General features: G+C 49.3%; 1 protein-coding gene across 4 annotated transcripts in view; it reads left to right on the forward strand.

Annotated features, from left to right (window-relative positions):
• Positions 1-22771, forward strand: part of WHRN (whirlin) — a 405157-nt gene that overhangs the window by 337720 nt on the left and 44666 nt on the right. For all 4 annotated transcript variants that reach the window (XM_073590838.1, XM_073590834.1, XM_073590837.1 and 1 more), the window contains 2 exons: positions 12122-12193; positions 21553-22090. In XM_073590838.1, the coding sequence (XP_073446939.1) occupies positions 12122-12193; positions 21553-22090 (610 nt within the window). The remainder of the gene's footprint in view (positions 1-12121; positions 12194-21552; positions 22091-22771) is intronic.

The following is a 22771-nucleotide window of genomic DNA, read 5'->3' on the forward strand; positions in this document are numbered from 1 at the left end:
TGCACTGGCAGCAAACGAAAAGCCGAATCAATATCCGACTTTGCCAACCAAGCACCTTCACCCGCAGTTCTGATCAACGTTACAGCCCGACTGAACGAGGCATAAGACACCGACGCGTCTTCAGATGAAATCCCGTCATTCACGGAACACCCTTTCGGATGCGATAAATGGTGTATTAGTCGAAAAGAACCCGGATCTTTCTTTGGAATAACCCCTAGCGGCGACACTCTAAACTCCTGAAACGGCGGAAATGAAAAGGGCCCAGCCATCCTACCAAGGCGAACCTCCTTCTGTATCTTCTCAACAAGAACCTCCGGATGCTCACGAGCCGATTTCAAATTTGCCGGGAAACCACTGTAGCTATGCAGTCGGAATGGGATGAAAAAACCATCAGAAAAAACAAAACGCAGCTGACCTGCTGCTTCTTTGTTAGGATAACGGTCTAACCACGGTCCCATCTCGACTACGCTCACCGGCGTCCTTCCTATCAGTTTGCTGAGGCTTAACTGGCAACTTTCCTGCTGGTCGAGAACATTTACATGCTGAATGGGAACCACCACATGCCGAACATTCATGCTTAAACTTACAGAGGCCGTAGAATCTGCAGTGACCTTCATTGAATAACCAACAGGCACCGGGTCTCCGCACGACCACTGAACTGGAGCCTGTTGAGCTTTGTCCAGCAGCCGCTGATGGAAAGGGAGATTGCCTTTGTGTCATCATCAGCCGTAACCAAACCTCAGTCGCTTTCACCCCCCAACCAATATCTGGATGGAGAGCCAACCTCCTCCTGAATTCTTCGTCATACCGCCACCACGCCGATCCACCATGAGCCTTATAAGGCTGTGTGCACACGCTGCGGATTTTGCTGCGGTTCCGCAGCGGTTTTGGCCGCTGCGGACCCGCAGCAGTTTCTACTGCGGTGTACAGTACCATGATTCCCTATGGGAATCAAAAACCGCAATGCAGACGGTGCGGAATTTTCCGTGCGGATTATCTGCGTTTTTCAATCCGCAGAAAGAATTGACATGTCAATTCTTTCTGCGGATTCTCCTGCGGTTTGCCATCTCCTCCATTGAGGAGATGAAAAACCGCAGGGCAAAACCGCAGAGCAATCCGCAGGTAATTTTACAAAATCCGCGCGGATGAATCCGCACCTAATCCGCAGCGTGTGCACACAGCCTTAGAGTTGTAAATCATATCTTGGAAGATAAAAAGCTCCGAGCAATGACCCGGATGCTTCTGCCCCATAATGCAACCCAGCACTGCAAAAGCCTGCAACCAATTGTTCATAGTTTTCGCCACCTTCTGGCGCCCTTTATCCGCAAATCTCTCAAACATTCTCCTTTCCTTATCTACCGTATGCTGATCCACTGAAATTAGCGACCAAATATCTATATAACCATTATTCCAAATTTTTGCTTTAGTTTCCTCGTCTATATGCGCACTGACCCCGCAAAACATGGTATCTTTATATACTCCCGCTGGTGCAGTATCGATTTTAGCGTTTTCCTTTTCAACACCAGATGTTAAGGGCAATTGCCCAATCAATGCCTTCAGAGCCGAAATAACAGCGGCATTATCCACACTTTGCAGTCCCAACAGGGAACACTCACCCGGGTTCACTGATGGAGGAGGGACTCCCAGCGATGGAGGTACTCCGGCTCCTGGACACACTCCTTGGATGAACGTGCTGCGACTTGTAGCCCCGGGAGGTACGGCCGTCTCGACCAGGCTGGAAGTCCTTGACTGCGCCCTCGACTCCCGATGATGAGGAGGAGGGCCCCGGTCATGCTCAGGACTCGCAGACGTGCTGGACACCTCCGTCACCGAAGATGGGGAGCCACTCCTCGAGGACCGACAATGATGACGTCCGCGAGAAAGATCCCTACGCCCCGAACGCCGGGACCTCTTCCTACTCCTCCGAGATGTGCAACGCTCCCGCCGCGAATGAGGGGATGAAGAATAAGAGGACAAGGATCTCCGGTGCCTACGCCTGTCCACCCTCCTACTTGGGGAACCCCCCCCCCCGCATAAGCCACTGCAGCCCCTTCTGCATCAGCAACATTCAGGGCCTGGGCTGCCTGAGACTGGGCACCATTATAAGGAGCCGGGGTTGCCCCTGTACCTACGCTACCCCCTGTGGTACTAACGGGCACGAGCAAGGGCGGCTGGACAGCGCCTGACCCTGGTGACTGCAAATTAGGGGCTTGGCCCTGCACCCCCCCAATGGCACCGTGCCCTGCTCTCTATTCGTCTCCTCCGCCGACCCAGCAGAGGAGGTACTATTCATAACCCCCATAATGGGCCCCGCCGCATTAACCCGCAGCTCCGCGCTGCGCTGAGCCCACACCTCCCTCCCTATGCCCGACTCTGTAGACGTCGCCCGCAATGAGCGCACACATGAGCTGCGGCGTGTTGCTGCTGGGGACCGGGGCGTCACGCTCTGCAGTGCCGCTGCCGCCTCACGAGCATCGGCGCTAGACCAGAAGTGAGGGGGCGGTGAATTCCGCCTCGCCGTGCGCTGCCTAGGAACCCCGGCGGGTACCGGCGAGGCATCCCGGAGACGCAGAGGAGGGCGGGTTCGGCGCTCGGACCGCTTGCCTCCTCCCTGCCCTGCCGCCGCCGGATGCACACACTGAGCCACAGCGGCGGCGGCCGGGGCGACCGCCGCTTGGACCGTGCTAGGGGGCATAACTGCCGAGGAAAGGTGAGCGCTGATCCCCTCCACCAGTGTCCGAAACAAGGGCTCACCCTCCTGTTGAACGCGAGCTCGCAGGGCCTCTATCAGAGGGTCTGCCATCTTCCTGCCAGACAGTACTAAAAAAGCACTTCCAGGACCGCAGTGAAGCGGGGAAGAGGAAGGGCTGCCTACATCCAGGTACTTTATATACGGAGGAAGGGGTTGTGCTAACCCCTTCTTCAACCCATTGGCTCCCCCATGCATAAACCCCACCCTACTAAATCATGGGAAGGGCAGCTTCAATGCCTGAACCAAACAGGGGTAAGGGGAGGGTAGGAAAGGTACACCCAGTCAGTGGCACCTTCCTTAATCAGATCAGTGCCCACCAATATGACTGTATAAGATGGACTGGACTATACTATAACCACAGCAACATACCTGTAAAATGGTCTGGGATTCATTTTTGCAGAAAATGCACACAAACAACAATCTGCTCTTTCCTTTTGGGCATGGCTGATAGAACTTACAAATATACACATAATTCATAAAACTGTGAAATTCAGTGATCTGTGGATAATTCCTTACTTAGCATGGGATATGTGGGTTGAGTGACCATTCTCGATGGGAGCTTCCTTGCTATAAGCCCCTCGCAGAGTCTTTCCTATTCATAGCACAGCTCCATCAGCTCCATAAGCTATAGTATGGTTTGTGACAAACGATACTGCCTTAGGGAGCCCCCATATTTTCACATTGTATGTCATCCTTGCAGAGAGTGGGCTTAGGACTATACAATGAGAGGCCACAGGACATTATGCGATTTATTCTAGGAAATATATTACAAGGGCAAGTGTAAAAATAGATCCGATCAATACTAATAGACACAACATAGACCATACTGATTTCCCTTTGCCCATAGGCAAGCATTGTGTGCTACAGAACTTAGCAAAGATGCATGCATGCGTTTTTTCGCCTATATTTAACATGGGTGCGCATACCTGCGCGCTGGTAAGCGCACGTATGCGATTTTCATGCGCTGCGTTTTTTTGGGGTGTGCGTTTGTATTTTCCAGACGCAGCATGTTGCATTTTTTGGCCCTGCAAAAAAGCGCATGCGCACGTATGCGCACGTTTTGCGCTAAAAATGGCCATTATAGCCTATGGATGCGCATACGTGCGCACTGGCATGCTCATGTATGCGTTTTTTTGCACATGCGTTTTTTTTGTTAACCATGGAATTTAGGGGTTTGGGTTAGAGTTAGGGTTAGTTAAGGGGGTTTAGGGTTAGGGTTAGGGTCAGGGTCAGGGTTAGGGTTGGGGTTAGGGTCAGGGTTAGGGTTAAGTATGGTTTGGTTAAGGGTTAGGGTCAGGGTTAGGGTTAGGGTCAGGGTTAGGGTTAGGGTTAGGGTTAGGGTCAGGGTTAGGGTTAGGGTTAGGGTCAGGGTTAAGGTCAGGGTTAGGGTTAGGGTTAGGGTCAGGGTTAGGGTTAGGGTTAGGATCAGGGTTAAGGTCAGGGTTAGGGTTAGTTAGGGTTTAGGGTTTGGGTTAGGGTTAAGTATGGTTTGTTTAAGGGTTAGGGTCAGGGTTAGGGTTAGGGTTAGGGTCAGGGCTAGGGTTAAGGGTTAGGGTCAGGGTTAGGGTCAGGGTTAGGGTCAGGGTTAGGGTTAGGGTTAGGGTCAGGGTTAGGGTTAGGGTTAGGGTCAGGGTTAAGGTCAGGGTTAGGGTTAGGGTTAGGGTTAGGGTCAGGGTTAGGGTTAGGGTCAGGGTTAAGGTCAGGGTTAGGGTTAGTTAGGGTTTGGGTTAGGGTTAAGTATGGTTTGGTTAAGGGTTAGGGTCAGGGTTAGGGTTAGGGTTAGGGTCAGGGTTAGGGTTAAGGGTTAGGGTCAGGGTTAGGGTTAGTAAAGTCATGGTTTGGGTTAGTGTGAGGGGCCACCTAATGTTGGAAAAAAACGCAAACGCGGTAAAAACGCACTAAAAACGCATACAAACGCATAAAAACGCTGCGTTTTTTTCATGCATGCTCATAAAAATGCTTGAAAAAAACGTAGCAGTTGTATGCTTTTGTATGCGTTTTTTCAATGCGTTTTTTGCGGGAAAAACGCGCTGCAAAAAAAAGCAAGTGTGAAACTAGCCTTAGCGGGCTATTTTCGGGGTAGGAGGAGGGCGTATCCTCCTCTTCTTCCAAGAGCCATAGCGTTTTTATTTTTCCATCCACAACGCTATACAAGGGCTTGTTTCTTGCGGGATAAGTTGGTACTTTTGAATGACCCTATTCATTTTATCATGTGACACGCTGAAAAGCAAGAAAAAAATCCAAGTGTATTAAAATTGCAAAAGAAGTACAATTCCACAATTGTTTTTTTAAAATTTACTATGTCCACTGCACGGTAAAACTGACAATATGATTCTCCAGGTCAGTACGAGTACACAGATACCAAACATGTATAGTTTTTTTTTTTATTTAAGTGGTGAAAAAATTTAATCTGAGAGCTGCATGATGTCGGGGCAGAGACCCTGATTCCAGTGCTGTCATTTACTGGGCTGCTTTTTGCAGTTTTGATCAGATCACTGTTTTATCGGCAGATTATCATTAGAGGACTATACAGGAAAGATATATATCTTTTTACCGTGTTAGCCAGTAGATAGAAGAATATTTAGAATTGAGAGTCCTCAGTGGTTGATACCTTTTAATGTCTAACTGAAAATACATTAGAGGACTAGTAATTCTGTTCCCATGTAGTCCAATCACGCCACCACCACTGACTGGCAGCTGTCTGCCTATGCACAGTGTCAATCAGAGGTGTGGGCAGGGTTATATAGGGCTCAGTATTCAGACAACTGGTAGATCTGCAAAAGAGAAAACATGAATTGTATCAAGACGACAGCTAGCAGCCCAGTAAGAGATTCTACACCTCTCCTCCTGACATTATCCCCACCTTAAGCTAAAATACCAGGGATTGTCTGTCCACTGTCTCTAACATCATACCCTCCCTCCATCTGAAACTGAATCTTTCCAAAACTGAACTTCTAGTGTTTCCTTCCTCTAGGAGCTGACTTCTACCTGATATTGCAATTGCCTTGGGTGGTTCAACCATAACTCCAAAGCAGCACACTCACTGTCTTGGAGTTAGATTTGACATAGAACTTTCCTTCATTCCCTATATCTATAATCTTAAAAACATCTCATGAATCCGACCTTTTTTCACCTTTGAAACTGTAAGGCTATGTGCCCACGTAGCGTTTTTCAAGCGTTTTTTTTCTGAGCAGAAACGCATGCCCTTGCCAGTGTAAACGCATGCGCTTTTTGACACGTGTTTTTGGCACGATTGTCAAGCGGTTTGACATGCGTTTTCCTATGCGTTTTTCCAATTACAGTGTATGTATGCGGAATCGCGTGCGTTTCCGCACAATTAATGAACATGCTGCGTTTATTTCTGCTAAGCGTTTCCGCAGTGGAAAAAAACGCACCATTAGCACAACATGTGCGTTTTCCATTCTATTACATTAGATGCTTTTCTTAAGCATTTCCACAGCAGAAACGCTTGTCTAAAAGCGCTGCGGAAACGCTTAAAAAACGCAACGTGGGCACACAGCTTAAAAACTCTTACTGTCGCTCTTATTCACTCTCATTTGGACTAATGCAACTCTCTTCTGATCAGTCTCCCTCCAATCAAACTTTCTCCTCTCCAATCCATATCCTAAATGCGGCAGCCAGGGTCATATTTCTATCCCGCAGCTTCACCGATGCCTCTACCCTCTGCCAGTCTGTGCACTGCCCATTCGCTACACAATACAAACTTCTTTCTCACCCACAAAGCTCTTCACAATTCTTCACTACCCTACTTCCCCTGCCTCATCTCAGTCTATCCCCTTCCCATACCCTCCGTTCTGTAACTGATCTAAAACTAACATCCTCCATAATCAAAATCTTGCGCCTCTGTCTCCAAGCCTTCTCTCCCGCTGCACCAGTGTTCTGGAATGCACTACCCTCAGCCGATCAGACTATTATTTAGCCCCATGTTTTTATACCGTGCTTTAAAAACATGTCTCTTTAGACAGACCTATTCATCTACCTCCACATTCTCCATGCACCCAATAGCACACGGCAACTACACAGACAGGTCCCGGCTGACCAGATCATACATCTTTATATGAAAACCCTTATTTATTATAAGGATGGCCGGATCGGACATAACAGCCCGTTCTACCTATTATGTCCCCCTATTTCCTTATAGATTTGTAAGATTGCAAGCAGGACCCTCACTCCTCCTGTAACTGAATAATGTGTTACTATGTGATGTTTTTATTTTCTGTACATGTCCTCGCTTAAAGGAAATCTGTCATCAATTTTTTTGACTATCAGCTGCAGCCACCGCCAACAGGGGCTTATCTACAGAATTCTGTAATGCTGTAGATAAGCCCCCGATGTAACCTGAAAGATAAGAAAAACGAATTATATTATACTCACCCAGGGGCGGTCCGGGTCTGGTCTGGGTTCCAGGTCCGGTCTGGGTCCCCGATGGGTGTCGCGGTCCGCTCCGGCGCCTCCCATCTTCTAACAGTGACGTCTTCTTCTTTGCTGCCTGCCGTGGCTCCTGCGCAGGCACACAGCTCTGCCCTGTTGAGGGTGCAGGCGCCCGGAGAGTTCCAGCTCCTGCGCACTACAGGACTCTGCTCTGCCCTCAACAGGAAGAGGATGTCATCGCTGCAAGATGGGAGGCGCCGGACCGGACCGCGACTCCCTCCGGACCCGAACCGCCCCTGGGTGAGTATAATATAACTCATTTTTCTTCTCTTTCAGGTTACATCGGGGGCTTAGCTACAGTATTACAGAATACTGTAGATAAGCCCCTGATGGCGGTGGCCGCAGCTGATTGTCAAAAAAATTGATGACAGATTCCCTTTAATTGCAAAGTGATGCAGTATATGTTGGCAATATATAAATAAAATTATTACATCATGATGCTCTCAGATCACATAGCAAAAACCTAGGGACAGATTCCCTTTAATTTTAACATGGATCAATATTTTGGACTTCTTCAGACTTCTAGAGATGTAGTAACCCTTTATGACCACACTCACACAGAACCTAATAATCTGACCGGTTGTCCTAGGCGGTGTGTAGAAGGGAGGGTCGGAGCCTGCAAGAACCTGATGAAGCAAATAAACATTCACTTGGGCTCTTGTGACAGACATATATGAACATAGAGTATACTGATATATTATAGGGTTTGGTTTATATGTCCTGTTCCATTGATAACACCTGATATAGTGATGTTATAACGGGATGGACTTTTACATTAAAAAATATACTCTTTAGACCAAATGCACTTTCAGCTTTCCCCGCAGAACTGTAAAAGCAGTCACAGTCATTTTCCAAACTCAGTTCCTAAAACAGGTTGCTCGCAAGCACCAGATGGCCTAATAGACACTCTAGCGGAAAATCTCTGCATGCCCACACATCTTGTGCTCCCATAATTTCTCTTGTATGTCTGTAGGGAAGGTGACCTGACGGACGGACGGACTAGTCAGAGTGAAGAAAGATAGGTTTGCACAGTGTAGGTAGGAGACAGTGATTACAGTGGGGAAACAACTAGAAAAGTGTAGTGGACGTGCAGTACCTTGGGATGACCATTAGATGGCAGGGTGGAGTGTGAGCAAAGGACTTTACAGCAGCTTAGGGCTTTAGAAACCGTTGGTCATGGGGGGCGTGGTGACAGTTAGTGACAGTTTCAAGGAACCGGGGAAGTTATAAATTCTGAGGGAGGGTTCCAGAAGATTCCAGTCCCCAGGGGGAGCCCAGGTGACAGGAGGACTTCGCCAGTCTGTGCACTCTGAGGAGAATCCAGACCAGGGGGACTGAGGAGAGGGAAACGTCAGGGGGTGGTCCTGACAGAAAGATACCGCAGAAGAGACGAGGCAGTGAGTGCCATATACCGTATTTGACACGACGACTGACCAGTGAAAGCGCTGTTGGTTATTGGGCCTAGGGCGGCCACAGTGGCGGACCTGGCAGGAGCGTCGAACAAGTGAAGGAGGGACAGTACGCATATGTACGTCCTTATTGTAAAAGTACGGTGTGTAAACGGCTCTGGAAACGGAGGGCCGATAAGTGAAGAAACGTGCGGTGTGCTGCGGAGGCCGTCAGGCGGACGGCAAGTAAAGAAATAAACTTGGACCTGTTGCACCCAGAATCTGCCTCATCGTGTCTCTGTTATCATCTCTGCGCGGTACAAAAGTAGGACCACCCCCCCCCAGCTCGGCACCCCACCACCGACCCTACATTTGGCGTAGTCGGCAGGATCGCCGCCGCTAATACGCTATCTTCTGCGGCAGGCCTGCAACTGAAGGACTGAGGAAAACTTGGACTGCTCTATTTCGGATTATAAATACCTGTGGACTAAAAATTACTGACCTGTGGATTACAAATTGGGACGCTGTGTCGGATCTGTGTTGCTTGCAGAGGATCCAAGGCAGTAGCTGATTCTGCCCAAGATGGCGGTATTACTTCAGCGCAGAGGAGAGGTCCGGGTGTTTGCAGTTGTTCCAACGTACCCCAAAAGGAAGCAATATATGCCCGGAGACCGACGTTTCCATATATTGGACCCTGGCAGATGGATGGAAAGGTCTGCCAACGCCCCACCCAGCAGGAGGAGTGGCACAGAAGAAAAACTTGGCTGCGGCTGTCTGACGCCATTCGAGTGCTGCCCAACGGACGGTATGAGATGCTGCGGGTGTCGGGGCATCGGCCGCCTAGAGTGGCAATGGCGGCGAGAGATGGAGCTGCATCAGAAGTCATCTTCAGATTTACGGGCAGGCAGCGGGATGCTGAGCCGGGGAGCGGAGCCTGAGGGGAGTCAGCGAGAACGGCTGCCACCAATACCAGCAGAGGACTTCTCAGCGGAGCCCCCGAGTCCGGAGGGAAGGCCCGCAGGACAGTGGAGCAAGGAACGGAGGCTGCGGGGGAAACTGCGTGATGATGAAACGGAGGCCGCAGCGCCGGGGAAGGTGAGAGTACCCCCGGCCCTACCAGTGCCTCCACAAGCGGCCCCCACCATTCTGCTGCAGCACGCGGCCCCCTGCGCACCGGAAGGCCTAGTTACCACGGGCCCCGTGGTGTATGCAGAGCTGAGCGAGGTCCCCGCTCATGTCCCCGAACTACCCCGCCCGGAGTCACCAGTGCAGAGCTCACCCAAAGAAGATGCTGCTGCGCTTTCCCTGCTAATACCAGCTGCATTGTTGAAATCGGCCGTTACTCCGACTCCGTTGGAAGTAGTGGATGCGGCCTGTCCTGAGGCCGCGGTTATGCCGCTGCTGGAGTCGGCTGCGACCGATTTAGCGGGCCCTGTGATTCCAGCCCCCGAGGACCCGGTTCTCCCCATTTGCCACCTGACCCCAGCGGCTGCTGGGCCGCAGAAATCTTCGGCCGTTTCTGTCTTGCGGTCTTTTTCAGCGGAGTCCCGCCCACCGGACTCCAGGGCCCGTGCTGTTCCCTCCGTGTGGGAAGCGGAGGTGATCAGGAAGAAAAAGGCCCGGGAGCAGGAAGTGTGGAACCTGCTCCACACTCAAGGAGAGGCCGTCATGGAAAAGAAGAGGACTTGAATGGACACCCTCAGTATCCCCGTGGAGCCCTCACCTCTGTCCATTGAGAGTGGTATAGACTGTCAGGAGTTCGATGCACCGTTGTGCAGATTATAAGGACAGTTGCATTTAGAAAAAAATTTTGTTGTTGTTTAACTGATGCAACTATTTTCTCTCTCTTTCTTTCTTCTTTCTATGTTCTTTATATACGAAAATATGTTTACCTGACAGAACGGGGATACGGAAAAGTGGAGGAGTGTCCAGGTCCAAGGAAGGGGGGGGAGGAAGAAAGAGGAAATGCAATGTTATGTTATATTTTGGTTTTAAAAGTAAGAGAAAATGGAAAAAAAAAAAATTATAAAAAAATGGGTACTTGTGCTATTATAAAGTTGTATGATGTATAATATGCAAAGTAAAATGCAACAGGTCCGGGTAAGGGAAGGTCTGCGGGACCAAAGGAAAGTGTGAGATCCGGTAGGGATCTAAGAGTTGAGGAGGTCTGGGAGACCGGGACGCCGACCATGACATGTAATTGAAAGAAGGAAAATGAGTTGGAAGACGCGAGAAAGACAGCCGTCCTAGGTCAGGTCCCCAACACCACGGACACCCCTGAAGAAGGAAAAGCGGGCGCCGGCAATGATCTGGTAGGTGAGTGGCCTCGATCATGGCGTACCGGATAGTGAAAGGTAACAGTAGGGGAGAGTAGGGGAAAGATACACGCCGTAGAGAGAATACGGGTGTACCTTGCCCAATTTGAAAGACGTTGTCATGTGGCGTGCGCGCTGGTGAGTAGCAGTAGGCTGCTCAGAGCATAGTGCTCCCAGTATGGTTCGGCCCCCGCAGATAGTGGGTTTGGCTCAACTTCTGGTCCGACAACAGAATGTAGGTGTAGATTCAGAACGACGAAGGCAGGGATGACGATTGTCGAGGACGACAATGGACAAAGGAAGGGGGAGTGTAGGGAAGGTGACCTGACGGACGGACGGACTAGTCAGAGTGAAGAAAGATAGGTTTGCACAGTGTAGGTAGGAGACAGTGATTACAGTGGGGAAACAACTAGAAAAGTGTAGTGGACGTGCAGTACCTTGGGATGACCATTAGATGGCAGGGTGGAGTGTGAGCAAAGGACTTTACAGCAGCTTAGGGCTTTAGAAACCGTTGGTCATGGGGGGCGTGGTGACAGTTAGTGACAGTTTCAAGGAACCGGGGAAGTTATAAATTCTGAGGGAGGGTTCCAGAAGATTCCAGTCCCCAGGGGGAGCCCAGGTAACAGGAGGACTTCGCCAGTCTGTGCACTCTGAGGAGAATCCAGACCAGGGGGACTGAGGAGAGGGAAACGTCAGGGGGTGGTCCTGACAGAAAGATACCGCAGAAGAGACGAGGCAGTGAGTGCCATATACCGTATTTGACACGACGACTGACCAGTGAAAGCGCTGTTGGTTATTGGGCCTAGGGCGGCCACAGTGGCGGACCTGGCAGGAGCGTCGAACAAGTGAAGGAGGGACAGTACGCATATGTACGTCCTTATTGTAAAAGTACGGTGTGTAAACGGCTCTGGAAACGGAGGGCCGATAAGTGAAGAAACGTGCGGTGTGCTACGGAGGCCGTCAGGCGGACGGCAAGTAATGAAATAAACTTGGACCTGTTGCACCCAGAATCTGCCTCATCGAGTCTCTGTTATCATCTCTGCGCGGTACAAAAGTAGGACCACCCCCCCCCAGCTCGGCACCCCACCACCGACCCTACATGTCCAGCGTCACATAGTGTTCCAGGATTAAAAGTCTCTGTATTCTATGTCTTCAGTAGCATTATTTCATGCAGGTTTTCTCTGTGGTGGTAATTTCTTCTGTGCTTTAACTAGAATGGAGCTGACCCCGAGGGAAGTGCAGATTCTGGCAGTCTTACTAGGACAACTCTACCTGACATCTCGCTGGTAAGTGTAAATGTTTCCGAGATTGATAATAATGGGGATCCATGCTGGTGATAGACTCAAATCGACATGGCAGTGTCATCTATTTCCAAGGACGAGCATACCTCGCGGGCATCATGAACATGGTTTATATGGCCGATACAATCTGCAGCTGCTATTACAATGGACATTTCTGAGAATAGGCGCGGAGAATCCAAAATGAACCTTTCCACCCCCCAAGGGCGTTCTGCAGATTAAAAGCAATGTTTTATGCATGATCTGTCCATTTATCTGGGCTGCTTGCGGACAGGTCCAAAGTCTTTTTTTTTACATGGATCTAATATAATAGACCTATTTAAGGAGAGAAACAATTATGTATGCGAAGACTGGTGAGGAGAGTCTACCCTTGTGAACTGCTGACTAACAGGAGAAGGAATTGGTCAATACCTGCTGTAATGTGAATGAACTCAAAGCATTCGCTCTAATAATGAGCGGATCTCATTAATTCTGCTACAAAAGCAGCGACTGAAGTATAAAGGAGAATTCTACTCAAAAATACAGCTCATCCATCACTTTTTACTGTATTCTCGACTGATATGTAGAAGAGGTGAGAACGACGTGGATGGGTTAGGCCTGGATTAAGTCCGTATACAGACCCGTCCGTATACAGACCCCAATGCCCATGGTGCGGGAGGGACGTCTGGCCTCATAGGCACATATGAGACTAGTAGATGGAGGCCCGATGCTACCACATCGGGAGGGCAGTAGTGTCACGATGGGGGCAGGCATTGCAGCGTTGAGAATCTCTCCCCCCCATGTGATCACCCACCTATCCACTCTCTCTTTCCCCTTGTGCTGACTTCTCCCATCTGTGCTCTCTTCTTTGACTTGTCTACCCCATGTGCTATCCCCCTTGTCTGCTGTCTCTCTCCTTCCTGTGCTGTGTTCTCCCTTCATGTGCTGTCCCGTTTGAGCTGTCTCCCCCTGTGCTCTGTCTCTCTCACCCCTGTGTCTGACCGTGTACAGAACATACCACAGTTCCTGGGCAGGGAAGGAAGCAAAAGACAATACTGACATTACAGCAGGAGATCGCAGAGGATACATTTTGTGAAGTAAAATATTGTTTAAAAACAGTCAGTGAAATATTTTACCTCACAAAATGAATCCTCTGTGATCCCCTACTGTAATGTCAGTATTGTCTTTTGCTTCCTCCCCTGCCAGGAGATGTGATATACTCCGTACATGGTCAGACACAGACAATTTTTAAAATGAACTTTCATTTGTGGGAAAACCCCTTTAATTTGACCGGCTTCCTCTGCCTGTAGACACGTCGCGCATCTGCCTGTGCCTGCGCGGAATTCATGCAGGCGCAGTGCGACAGTGTTCCGCTGGTGGTACAGCACAAGAGGCTGCGTGAGTGTGAGTGTATGAGTGTGTGTGAGTGTAGGAGTGTGAATGTGAGTGTGACTGTGTGAATGTGAGTGTGACTGTGTGAGTGTGTGAATGTGTGTGTGTGTGGTGCGTACGGAGTATAGAGTGAGTGTGTGTGTGTGGTGCGACGTTGTTCCGCTGGTGGTACCGCACAATAGGTTGGTGTGGCACCCCTGAGGCTTCAGTCGCCACAGAGGTACTGCACCTCCTCCTGAGGTGTGGTACCCCACCATCCAGGTAAGGTGGAGACACCTGACCATGCTCCAACACCTGCATCCCACACAACACAGTAGTGTAGAAAAGCACCCTTTGGTGGCTCCCTGCTTGGAACACGAAGCGTGCTGGGAGGCGGGTGGAGTTTAGGTTGCATCCAAACAGCGGGAAGAGTTTAGGATTTAGTCAGTCTGACAGAGTCAGAGGAGGAGTGAAAATCCCCTGAGTTGAATGGATGAAGGAGGTGCTGCAGCCGACCTCAGTGATCTGGGTCCGCTGGCACAGGAAAGGAACTTTCATAGAAAGCCTGACTCTCCATAAGAAGGAAAGGATTAGTACGGAACGTGAGGAGAAGAAGAGAACTAAGGATTAGGGTTAAAGGAGAACCCTTCCCAAGTTCTAAGCGCAAGTTCGGGGTCCGGTCCCCGAGGTTGTATGGATACTAATGGTCCTGCAGCAGACACCGGAGGAATAGAAGTTGTCACCACTTTATTCCCACACCAGACTTGGGGGCACAACAGCATTGATAGTGAGCCGGGACTAGGTAGTAAGGAGTCCCCAAAGCAGGCTACAGCTGTCTGCCGTACAAGTAGAGTTCATAGGAACATCTGACAGGAGGAACTCCAGTGTAACTGAGTACTGTGAGTACTTCACTAAAGGCGCTAAGAGGGAGACGTTCAGAAAAGGCATATATGTTGGCGGAGTGTTGGAAAGGAGTGCTTAATCTTGCCTGGAAGTTGGCTGACCCGAAGGACACGGCACCGAGGCGGGCACCTGTACCTGCAACAGACTGTGATTAATGCTTTGGAACTACATGCCCTGGTGTCCTCCACTTATTCCTGCGTCAACACACCCAGCACTGCTACATCCTTGTGCCTAGCCCTGCGCCCGACACTACACCATCTACGTGTCACTTCATCTCACTGCCCTGGGACTACAGCCCTGCCTGTGGAGGGCTATAACATCATTGATGCACCCCACCATCTGTCCCAGAGGATCTGTCTTCAGCGTCGGCTTAACATCTTCATTGCCGAACACCACAGGTGGCGTCACGACTAGAGTTGAGCGATACCGTCCGATACTTCAAAGTATCGGATCGGAATGGATCGGCCGATCTTAAAAAAAAGTATCGGTATCGCCGATTCCGATACCGGAAGTCCCATTCAAGTCTATGGGACTTCCGGTATCGGAATAAGAAAAATCCTGTTTTTCCCTTGTACAGCCTCTCTGGGGTCTGTACGGGCCTTTCGGGGGGCTGTGCCGGCCTGCCAGGGGGTCTGTGCAGGCTCCGGTGGTCTGTGCCGGCCTGCCAGGGGGGCTGTGCAGGCTCCGGTGGGCTGTGCCGGCCTGCCGGGGGGCTGTGCCGGCCTGCCAGGGGGGCTGTGCAGGCTCCGGTGGGCTGTGCCGGCCTGCCGGGGGGCTGTGCCGGCCTGCCGGGGGGCTGTGCAGGCTCCGGGGGGCTGTGCCGGCCTGCCGGGGGGCTGTGCAGGCTTCGGGGGTCTGTGCAGGCATCGTCCGATGGGACTACAAGTCCCATCGGGTGATGCCTGCTACCATGACAGTGATTGACACATTAGCCAATGATGGGACAGTAGTAGTCCCATCATCCGGCTAATGTGTTAAATGTTAAAAAAAAAAAAAAAATACTACATACATACTACATGCATGCTACATACATACTACATGCTACATACATACTACATACATACTACATACATACTACATACATACCACATACATACTACATACATACTACATACATACTACATACATAACACATATATACTACATACATACTACATACATACTACATACATACACACAGCCCCCCGGCAGGCCGGCACAGCCCCCCGGCAGGCCGGCAGAGACCCCCGGAAGGCCCGAAATGACGGCGCATCATGATGCGCACACACCGCGCATCATGATGACGTCAGGCTGTCAATCAACTTTGAACTTCCGATTCCGATGCCAACTTCCGATATTGAAAAAATATCGGAAGTCGGTATCGGAATTCCGATACAGCAAGTATCGGCCGATACCCGATACTTGCGGTATCGGAATGCTCAACACTAGTCACGACTCATTCATTCATAAACTTTAATCATCATAAGCACACTGAACATTCCCCCTTTGTTACAATGGGCACCCAGGGCCACGGGCTGGGTCCCAGCTGCCATGATATCTCCCATTGAAGCTCATCGGGCCAAGTACCGAGTACCCCACAGCCCTGGAAGGGCGACTCAACTTGGCGTCACGAACAGGATGACGAAGCCCGGTGCCACCGGGTTCTGTGTGCCTATGATTTATTGGACTTAAAGATTTCTGACAATGTGCAGAATAACCAAATTAATAGACTGTAAAATGGACTCTAAAAATGGCCGCCGGCGCAGAGAAGAAGGGCGTGACAATATGGGTGGTCCTAAGAAAAGACCGCGAACTGTCCTGGGCCTCCCCTGCCTGAACTTCTATGCAACTGCAACATGGCCCACCCCCCGAGGGGTTCATATACTGGCCTGGTATGGAGGAGTAGGAAGAAGACGCCGCCCTCAGAAGGAGGAGCGAGGGCCGATGGCGGGAAAAGAGTCGAGACAGGAAGAAGGGAGAACGCCATCATGGAGGATGGGCGGAGGCCAGGAGAACGCGATGGAGAAAAACCAGTTGCTCCCAGGCAGCCCCAGCGGGGCATACGACCGCTGCGATACCATCTACAGCGCCCACCTCCACCTCCAAACCAGTGCTGCCACTGGATGCGGCCTGCCAGAAGGAGATACATGCGAGTCCCAGAGCAAGCGGTGGAGCAAGGGCTGAGGCCCTACCCGGACCTGGCGAGGCCACGTATGTCCACCCCGGAGGTCTTGGCGGACGTCAACCCTGCACCAGTACCGACCCAGCTGCCGTCCGTCTACCAGGCAGCCTCAGGGGTTATGGCGGCCATCGTTCGCCACCCTGTACCCGCGCAGGAACCGGAGCTTCATCGAGGAGCACCAGGTATGGTCACTGCCCCGACCATGATCCTGGTGTTAGGGACGGTGCCTGTAGACAGAAACGGTCTAGCGATTGCTCAGGCATCAAGCGACAGCATCCAAATGGCGCTATACTGGCAGCATCAGATAGTAGTGCCGCTAACTGCAGTAACGCCTGAAATTGAGGAACAACATCCATTGGTACCAGCTGCAATTTCTGCAGAAGTACAGGCAGCAGAGATATCACCAGCAGCCATTGATGTGCTACCTATAGAGGCAGATGCCAACCTCACTCCAGGAGAAAAGGAGTATCTGCAATTTGTGGCCAACAAGCAGGAAGAGGATGTTCACAAGTGCTTCCCTGGAAGCAGCCCAAGTCATCAGCTTCCAGTACCCCAGGAGGGGACCACCAACATTAAAGAGCATACCAAAAACTAACTCTGTTACCCAGGAGGGTATTTGCACCATTGTGCCTGTTTTTCTATTTTTGCTATCATGATGTTTCTTGTTGATTCCAGTTTTGTTGCCCAGTTTTATTGGCAGCGTTTTTCTTACTGAACTGTGGAGATCATGGACACTGAATGATCCGGAACTGTAATGTATATAGTTGCACCTCTTTAGGTGCCCTCTCTTGGTTTTACATAGCCCTTTTTGGAATAAAGACCACCTCACTTGGAGCATGGCTCCCACCAAAAGGACACTGCAAGAGATCCCGGCTGGGAGCGGTGTCCAGCACTTACAAGAATTATTGAAGTTTTGATGTGAAGTATTTTATAATGTGCCTTATGAAAGTATTAATAGTTAGAGAACAGCTTTCATACAGAACCTAGAAAATAGCAATAACTATTAGGAATGTTTTAATAAAGAAATGAAGGATTTGAATAAAGATAAAGATTTGAAAGATGCACGTGACGAACCAGGCATTAGCGGTTGTCACTCAAGGTTAATAATAGGAAAGAAGAAGTGATGAAGGAATGTGTTAATGATAATACTTGAAATAGCACTTTGAATTAGGAACTGTAGTAAGATATAGATAGTTAAAATTGTTTGCAACGTTCAAGAGTCAGTGCCTCCCACATTGGGAAGTTTAGATAAGAACTGTTTATTTACCATTACAAAATTTTATATGTTCCTGTATTTGTCCATCTTTGCTTCTTTTACAGACCGCGGACGTGCTGTGTTTAACGGGGGGGTATGTGGCGCCCCTGAGGGTTCAGTCGCCACAGAGTTACTGCACCTCCTCCTGAGGTGTGGTACCCCACCATCCAGGTAAGGTGGAGATACCTGACCACGCTCCAACACCTGCATCCCACACAACACAGTAGTGTAGCAAAGCACCCTTTGGTGGCTTCCTGCTTGGAACACGAAGCATGCTGGGAGGCGGGTGGAGTTTAGGTTGCATCAAAAGAGCGGGAAGAGTTTAGGATGTAGCCAGTCTGACAGAGTCAGAGGAGGAGTGAAGATCCCCTGAGTGGGATGGATGAAGGAGGTGCTGCAGCCGACCTCAGTGACCTGGGTCCACTGGCACAGGAAAGGAACTTTGATAGAAAGCCTGACTCTCCATAAGAAGGAAAGGATTAGTACGGAACGTGAGGAGAAGAAGAGAACTAAGGAATAGGGTTAGAGGAGAACCCTTCCCAAGTTCTAAGCGCAAGGCCGGGGTCCGGTCCCCGAGGTTGTATGGATATTAATGGTCCTGCAGCAGACACTGGAGAAATAGAAGTTGTCACCACTTTATTCCCACACCAGACTTGGGGGCACAACAGCCTCGATAGTGAGCCGGGACTAGGTAGTAAGGAGTCCCCGAAGCAGGCTACAGCTGTCTGCCGTACAAGTAGCGTTCATAGGAACATCTGACAGGAGGAACTCCAGTGTAACTCAGTACTGTGAGTACTTCACTAATGGCGCTAAGAGGGAGACGTTCAGAAAAGGCATAAATGTTGGCGGAGTGTTGGAAAGGAGTGCTTCATCTTGCCTGGAAGTTGGCTGAGCCCCTGCCCCGGAGGACATGGCACCGAGGCGGGCACCTGTACCTGCAACAGACTGTGAGTAAAGCTTTGGAACTACATGCCCTGGTGTCCTCCACTTATTCCTGCGTCAACACACCCAGCACTGCTACATCCTTGTGCCTAGCCCTGCGCCCGACACTACACCATCTACGTGTCACTTCATCTCACTGCCCTGGGACTACAGCCCTGCCTGTGGAGGGCTGTAACATCATTGCTGCACCCCACCATCTGTCCCAGAGGATCTGTCTTCAGCGTCGGCTTAACATCTTCATTGCCGAACATCACAGGTGGCGTCATGACTCATTCATTCATAAACTTTAATCATCATAAGCACCTTTGTTACAATGGGCGCCCAGGGCCACGGGCCGGGTCCCAGCTGCCATGATATCTCCCATTGAAGCTCATCGGGCCAAGTACCGAGTACCCCACAGCCCTGGGAGGGTGACCCATTGGCACCAGCAGCAGTTTCCATATTGAGACACCCATCACTTGGGTGTTCCAATATGGCAGCCGGTGAACTTCCTCCGCTTGGAATTCTGGGATACGGTGACATCTGAACAGAACAGGAAATTAAAACATTATATTATATGACTAGATACGCTTGGGTCAGGACATAAGAATTAGACAAAATGTTCCCAGACGGCTTGTCATTAGAATAAATCACTGCATTAAAACTATTATGGATCCGACTCCTACTCGGCATCATCGTGGGTATGAACATTGTGTATTCTGTCCCCAGCTTTGTCCTTTTGCAACAGCCACTAAAACACGGACCTACTGCTTGAAAAATAATAAACCCGACTCTGCGCTCGCTGGAGGGTCCCGTTCACATTAGTTGATCACCAGGGGGTGTTGATGGTCGGACTCCCAGGGATGGCCCATCATGAGGACAGTCCTTTCTTGTTAAAGCTCTGGATATCTCCTTTACTTTTGGTGTGAATACATCTCACAGTGGCTGCACTCTGCTTTCTTAAAATCACTGTAAGGCTATGTGCACACATAGCGGAACTCTCGCAGAAGTTACCGCCAGAATTCCGGAATTCCATTCCGCGGGAAAATCGTATTTTAAATTCCCGTGATTTTCCCATGGAAAAACTAGCGATTTGCAAGCGTAATTAGCTTGCAGAATGCTAGCGTTCTCCAAGCGATCTGTAGCATCGCTTGGAGAACTGAATGACAGGCTGGTCACACTCGTCAAACATAGTGCTTGACGAGTGTGACCAACTTTTTACTATTGAGGCTGCCTATGCGGCATCAGTAGTAAAAAGATCTAATGTTAAAAATAATTAAAAAAAATAAAAAAATGGTGTTATATTCATCTTCCGGCGTCCCGCGCAGCCTTCCCGGGCCTCAGCGACGCTTCTGTTCCCAGTAATGCTTTGCGAGACCTTTGATGACGTCGCGGTCTCGCGATAATGTAGCGGTCTGGCGAGGAATAGGGACCACTACAGTATCGCGAGACTGCGACGTTATCAAAGGTCTCGCAAGGCATTACTGGGAACAGGAGCATCGCTGAGGCCCGGGAAGGCTGCGTGGGAGGCCGGAAGGTGAATATAACACCATTTTTTTATTTTAATTCTATTTTTTACAGGGATATGGCACCCACAGCCCGGAGGACAGTCTCCTCTCCTCAGGAACGTGGGTACCATCCGCAAATGTTCTTACTTTTCGCATGGTGGGCACAGCCACATGCGGAAAGTAAGCAGAACAATGCATGCCTATGGGTGCGGGATCGCCGCGATTCCGCAAAATAATGGAACATGCTGCGTTTTTTTCCGCGATGCGATTCCGCCGCGGGAAAATCCGCAGCATTAGCACAGCATTGCGGAATCCCATAGGATTGCATGGGATGCTGTTTTTTTGCGCTTTTGCGGCAAAATCGCGCGTTAAAAAACGCCACTAAAAAAGCGACGTGTGAACGCAGCCTAAAAGGTGTAAAGAATGCATTAAATAAATAAATGTATGATATATGATAAAAAAATATATATTTAGTTTTTTTTGCTGTAATTCATATTTGAAATTTTGCATATTGCGTAGTAAATCTTCTCCATTAATAAGTAACATAACAGCTCAATCTGTCTGTCAGGAAATTGGAATAACTCACAAAGAATAAGCTAAAGCTTCCCTGTGAATAATGAATATACTATAGAAATATAAAGAAACTGTTTCCCTTTTGAAGTGGATGCATGATATCTCACCTACTCTCAGCAGATCTGTTGCAAACTAAATTCAATAGTTGTGGTTTCAATAAAATCAGTGTTTTATCAGCAGGAGATTATCACTACAGGACTAGACGTCTTGTGTCTTGCTGCTCTGTGTAACCACCACTGATTAGCATCTTTCTGCCTATGCACAGTGTAAACAAAAAGCTGCTAGATCTACAGCAGAGAAAACAGTGATTGTGTCAAAATAAAAGCAAGCAGCCCAGTAAATGAAACATCGCTGGAATCAGGGTCTCTGCCCCAACATCATGCTGCTCTCAGATTACATACCAAAAACATCCTTACAGATTCCCTTTGCCATGAGTACCATGTTTCCTACTGAGATGTATTGAATTCATATTGATCATGCTGATGCCCAGATTAGAGTTTGAATTTTGAGAAGGCTTTTGGCAGACTTTGTATATAAGCAAATAATTTACTAATATATTAAAGGGGTCTTGTTCATATGGCCATTTAATTTGTGGGGATCTGCTGGAATCTGTACCTGCATTGATTATAAAAGACCTTGGCTTTTATAAAAAATGTTTATGTATATATATTTGCAGGATGATATAAATTCGTTCCTAGATGAGCCCCCGGCATACAGACCACCTCCCCCTATACCTACAGAAGAACCTCCTGCAGTTTTACGAAGGCAGAGCGGGGAACGAGCTCAGCGCCCTTCCTCTGGATCATCTCAGTCCGGGCTTTTCTTCACTGCCCCAACAAGTCCTCCTCCGCCACCTTTTACATCACCCGCAAACCCAAGTCCACCTCTACCCCCTCTGACTACACCCCCAACCTCTCCCCTATCACATAATCCTAACCAGGCGATATATGCTACCGTTTTACCTAAAAAGCAGACTCCTATATGCCCTGCAACCCAGCTGGCTCTGGTCACGCAGCTACCTCTCACCCCCTTCCCAAGAGTTCAGTCCCCTACTAGATTAAAGCCTGTGGTAGAAAGCCCCCCTCAGCCATCTTCCCCTTCACATACAGATGCATTAGACCCACACACAAGTCAGCATTTTGTAATGGTGGAAGTCCATCGACCCAACAGTGAACCTGATGTCAATGAAATCCGAGCTGTTCCACAAACTCGAGGTAAGAAATTCGGAAACTTTGGAGTTTTTGTCGTTTTGTACTACGGAGTTGTGGATTCTCGACTGCTGAAAGAGTGGTTACTGGGAGAAAATGAACATATTTCCTCCTGGGAGCCGCTGAGTTGTGCATAGCATGGCTACAGTCACCACTATAATGTGAGGACGCCTCTGCATTGTGATTGCTCCGAAGATGTACTGCATAGCCGCCTTAGTAAAAGTGCTGGGCCATGCTTATAGCTGTCACTCACCGGCCCTATGACTGAAAGCTAGCTTAACGCTAATGTTAATAAAATGATTTTTTTAAAGGGTTATTCCCGTCTTCATAGATGGATATTGTCAGATAAAGCTTGTAGGAACAAGCGCTTTTGCAATTTACTGCTTACTAAAATTTGCAGCCATTCTTAACACTTATCTTTTCGTTAAAGCTGGTTGCCTTGGAGACCGACCGCTACTGCTGCACTACAGTGAAGATGGCCAGGATTGCACTTCGGCAATCCTGGGTAGCTTCAAAACAGTGCTTACAAGATCAATAGAAAAGAGCTTGTAAGCTATGCGCATGCTCTGCTGGCTATCAGCAGCGGTCGGTCTCCAAGGCAAGGAGCAGTAAACAAATGAAAAGTGTTTAATATCTCAAGTGTGGTTGAAAATTTTAAAAAGCAGTAAATTGCAAAATTGCTTGTTT

Source organism: Dendrobates tinctorius, unplaced genomic scaffold, assembly GCF_039654945.1.
Source record: "Dendrobates tinctorius isolate UK_male_01 unplaced genomic scaffold, ASM3965494v1 ptg000120l, whole genome shotgun sequence".
Classification (NCBI taxonomy): Eukaryota; Metazoa; Chordata; class Amphibia; order Anura; family Dendrobatidae; genus Dendrobates; species Dendrobates tinctorius.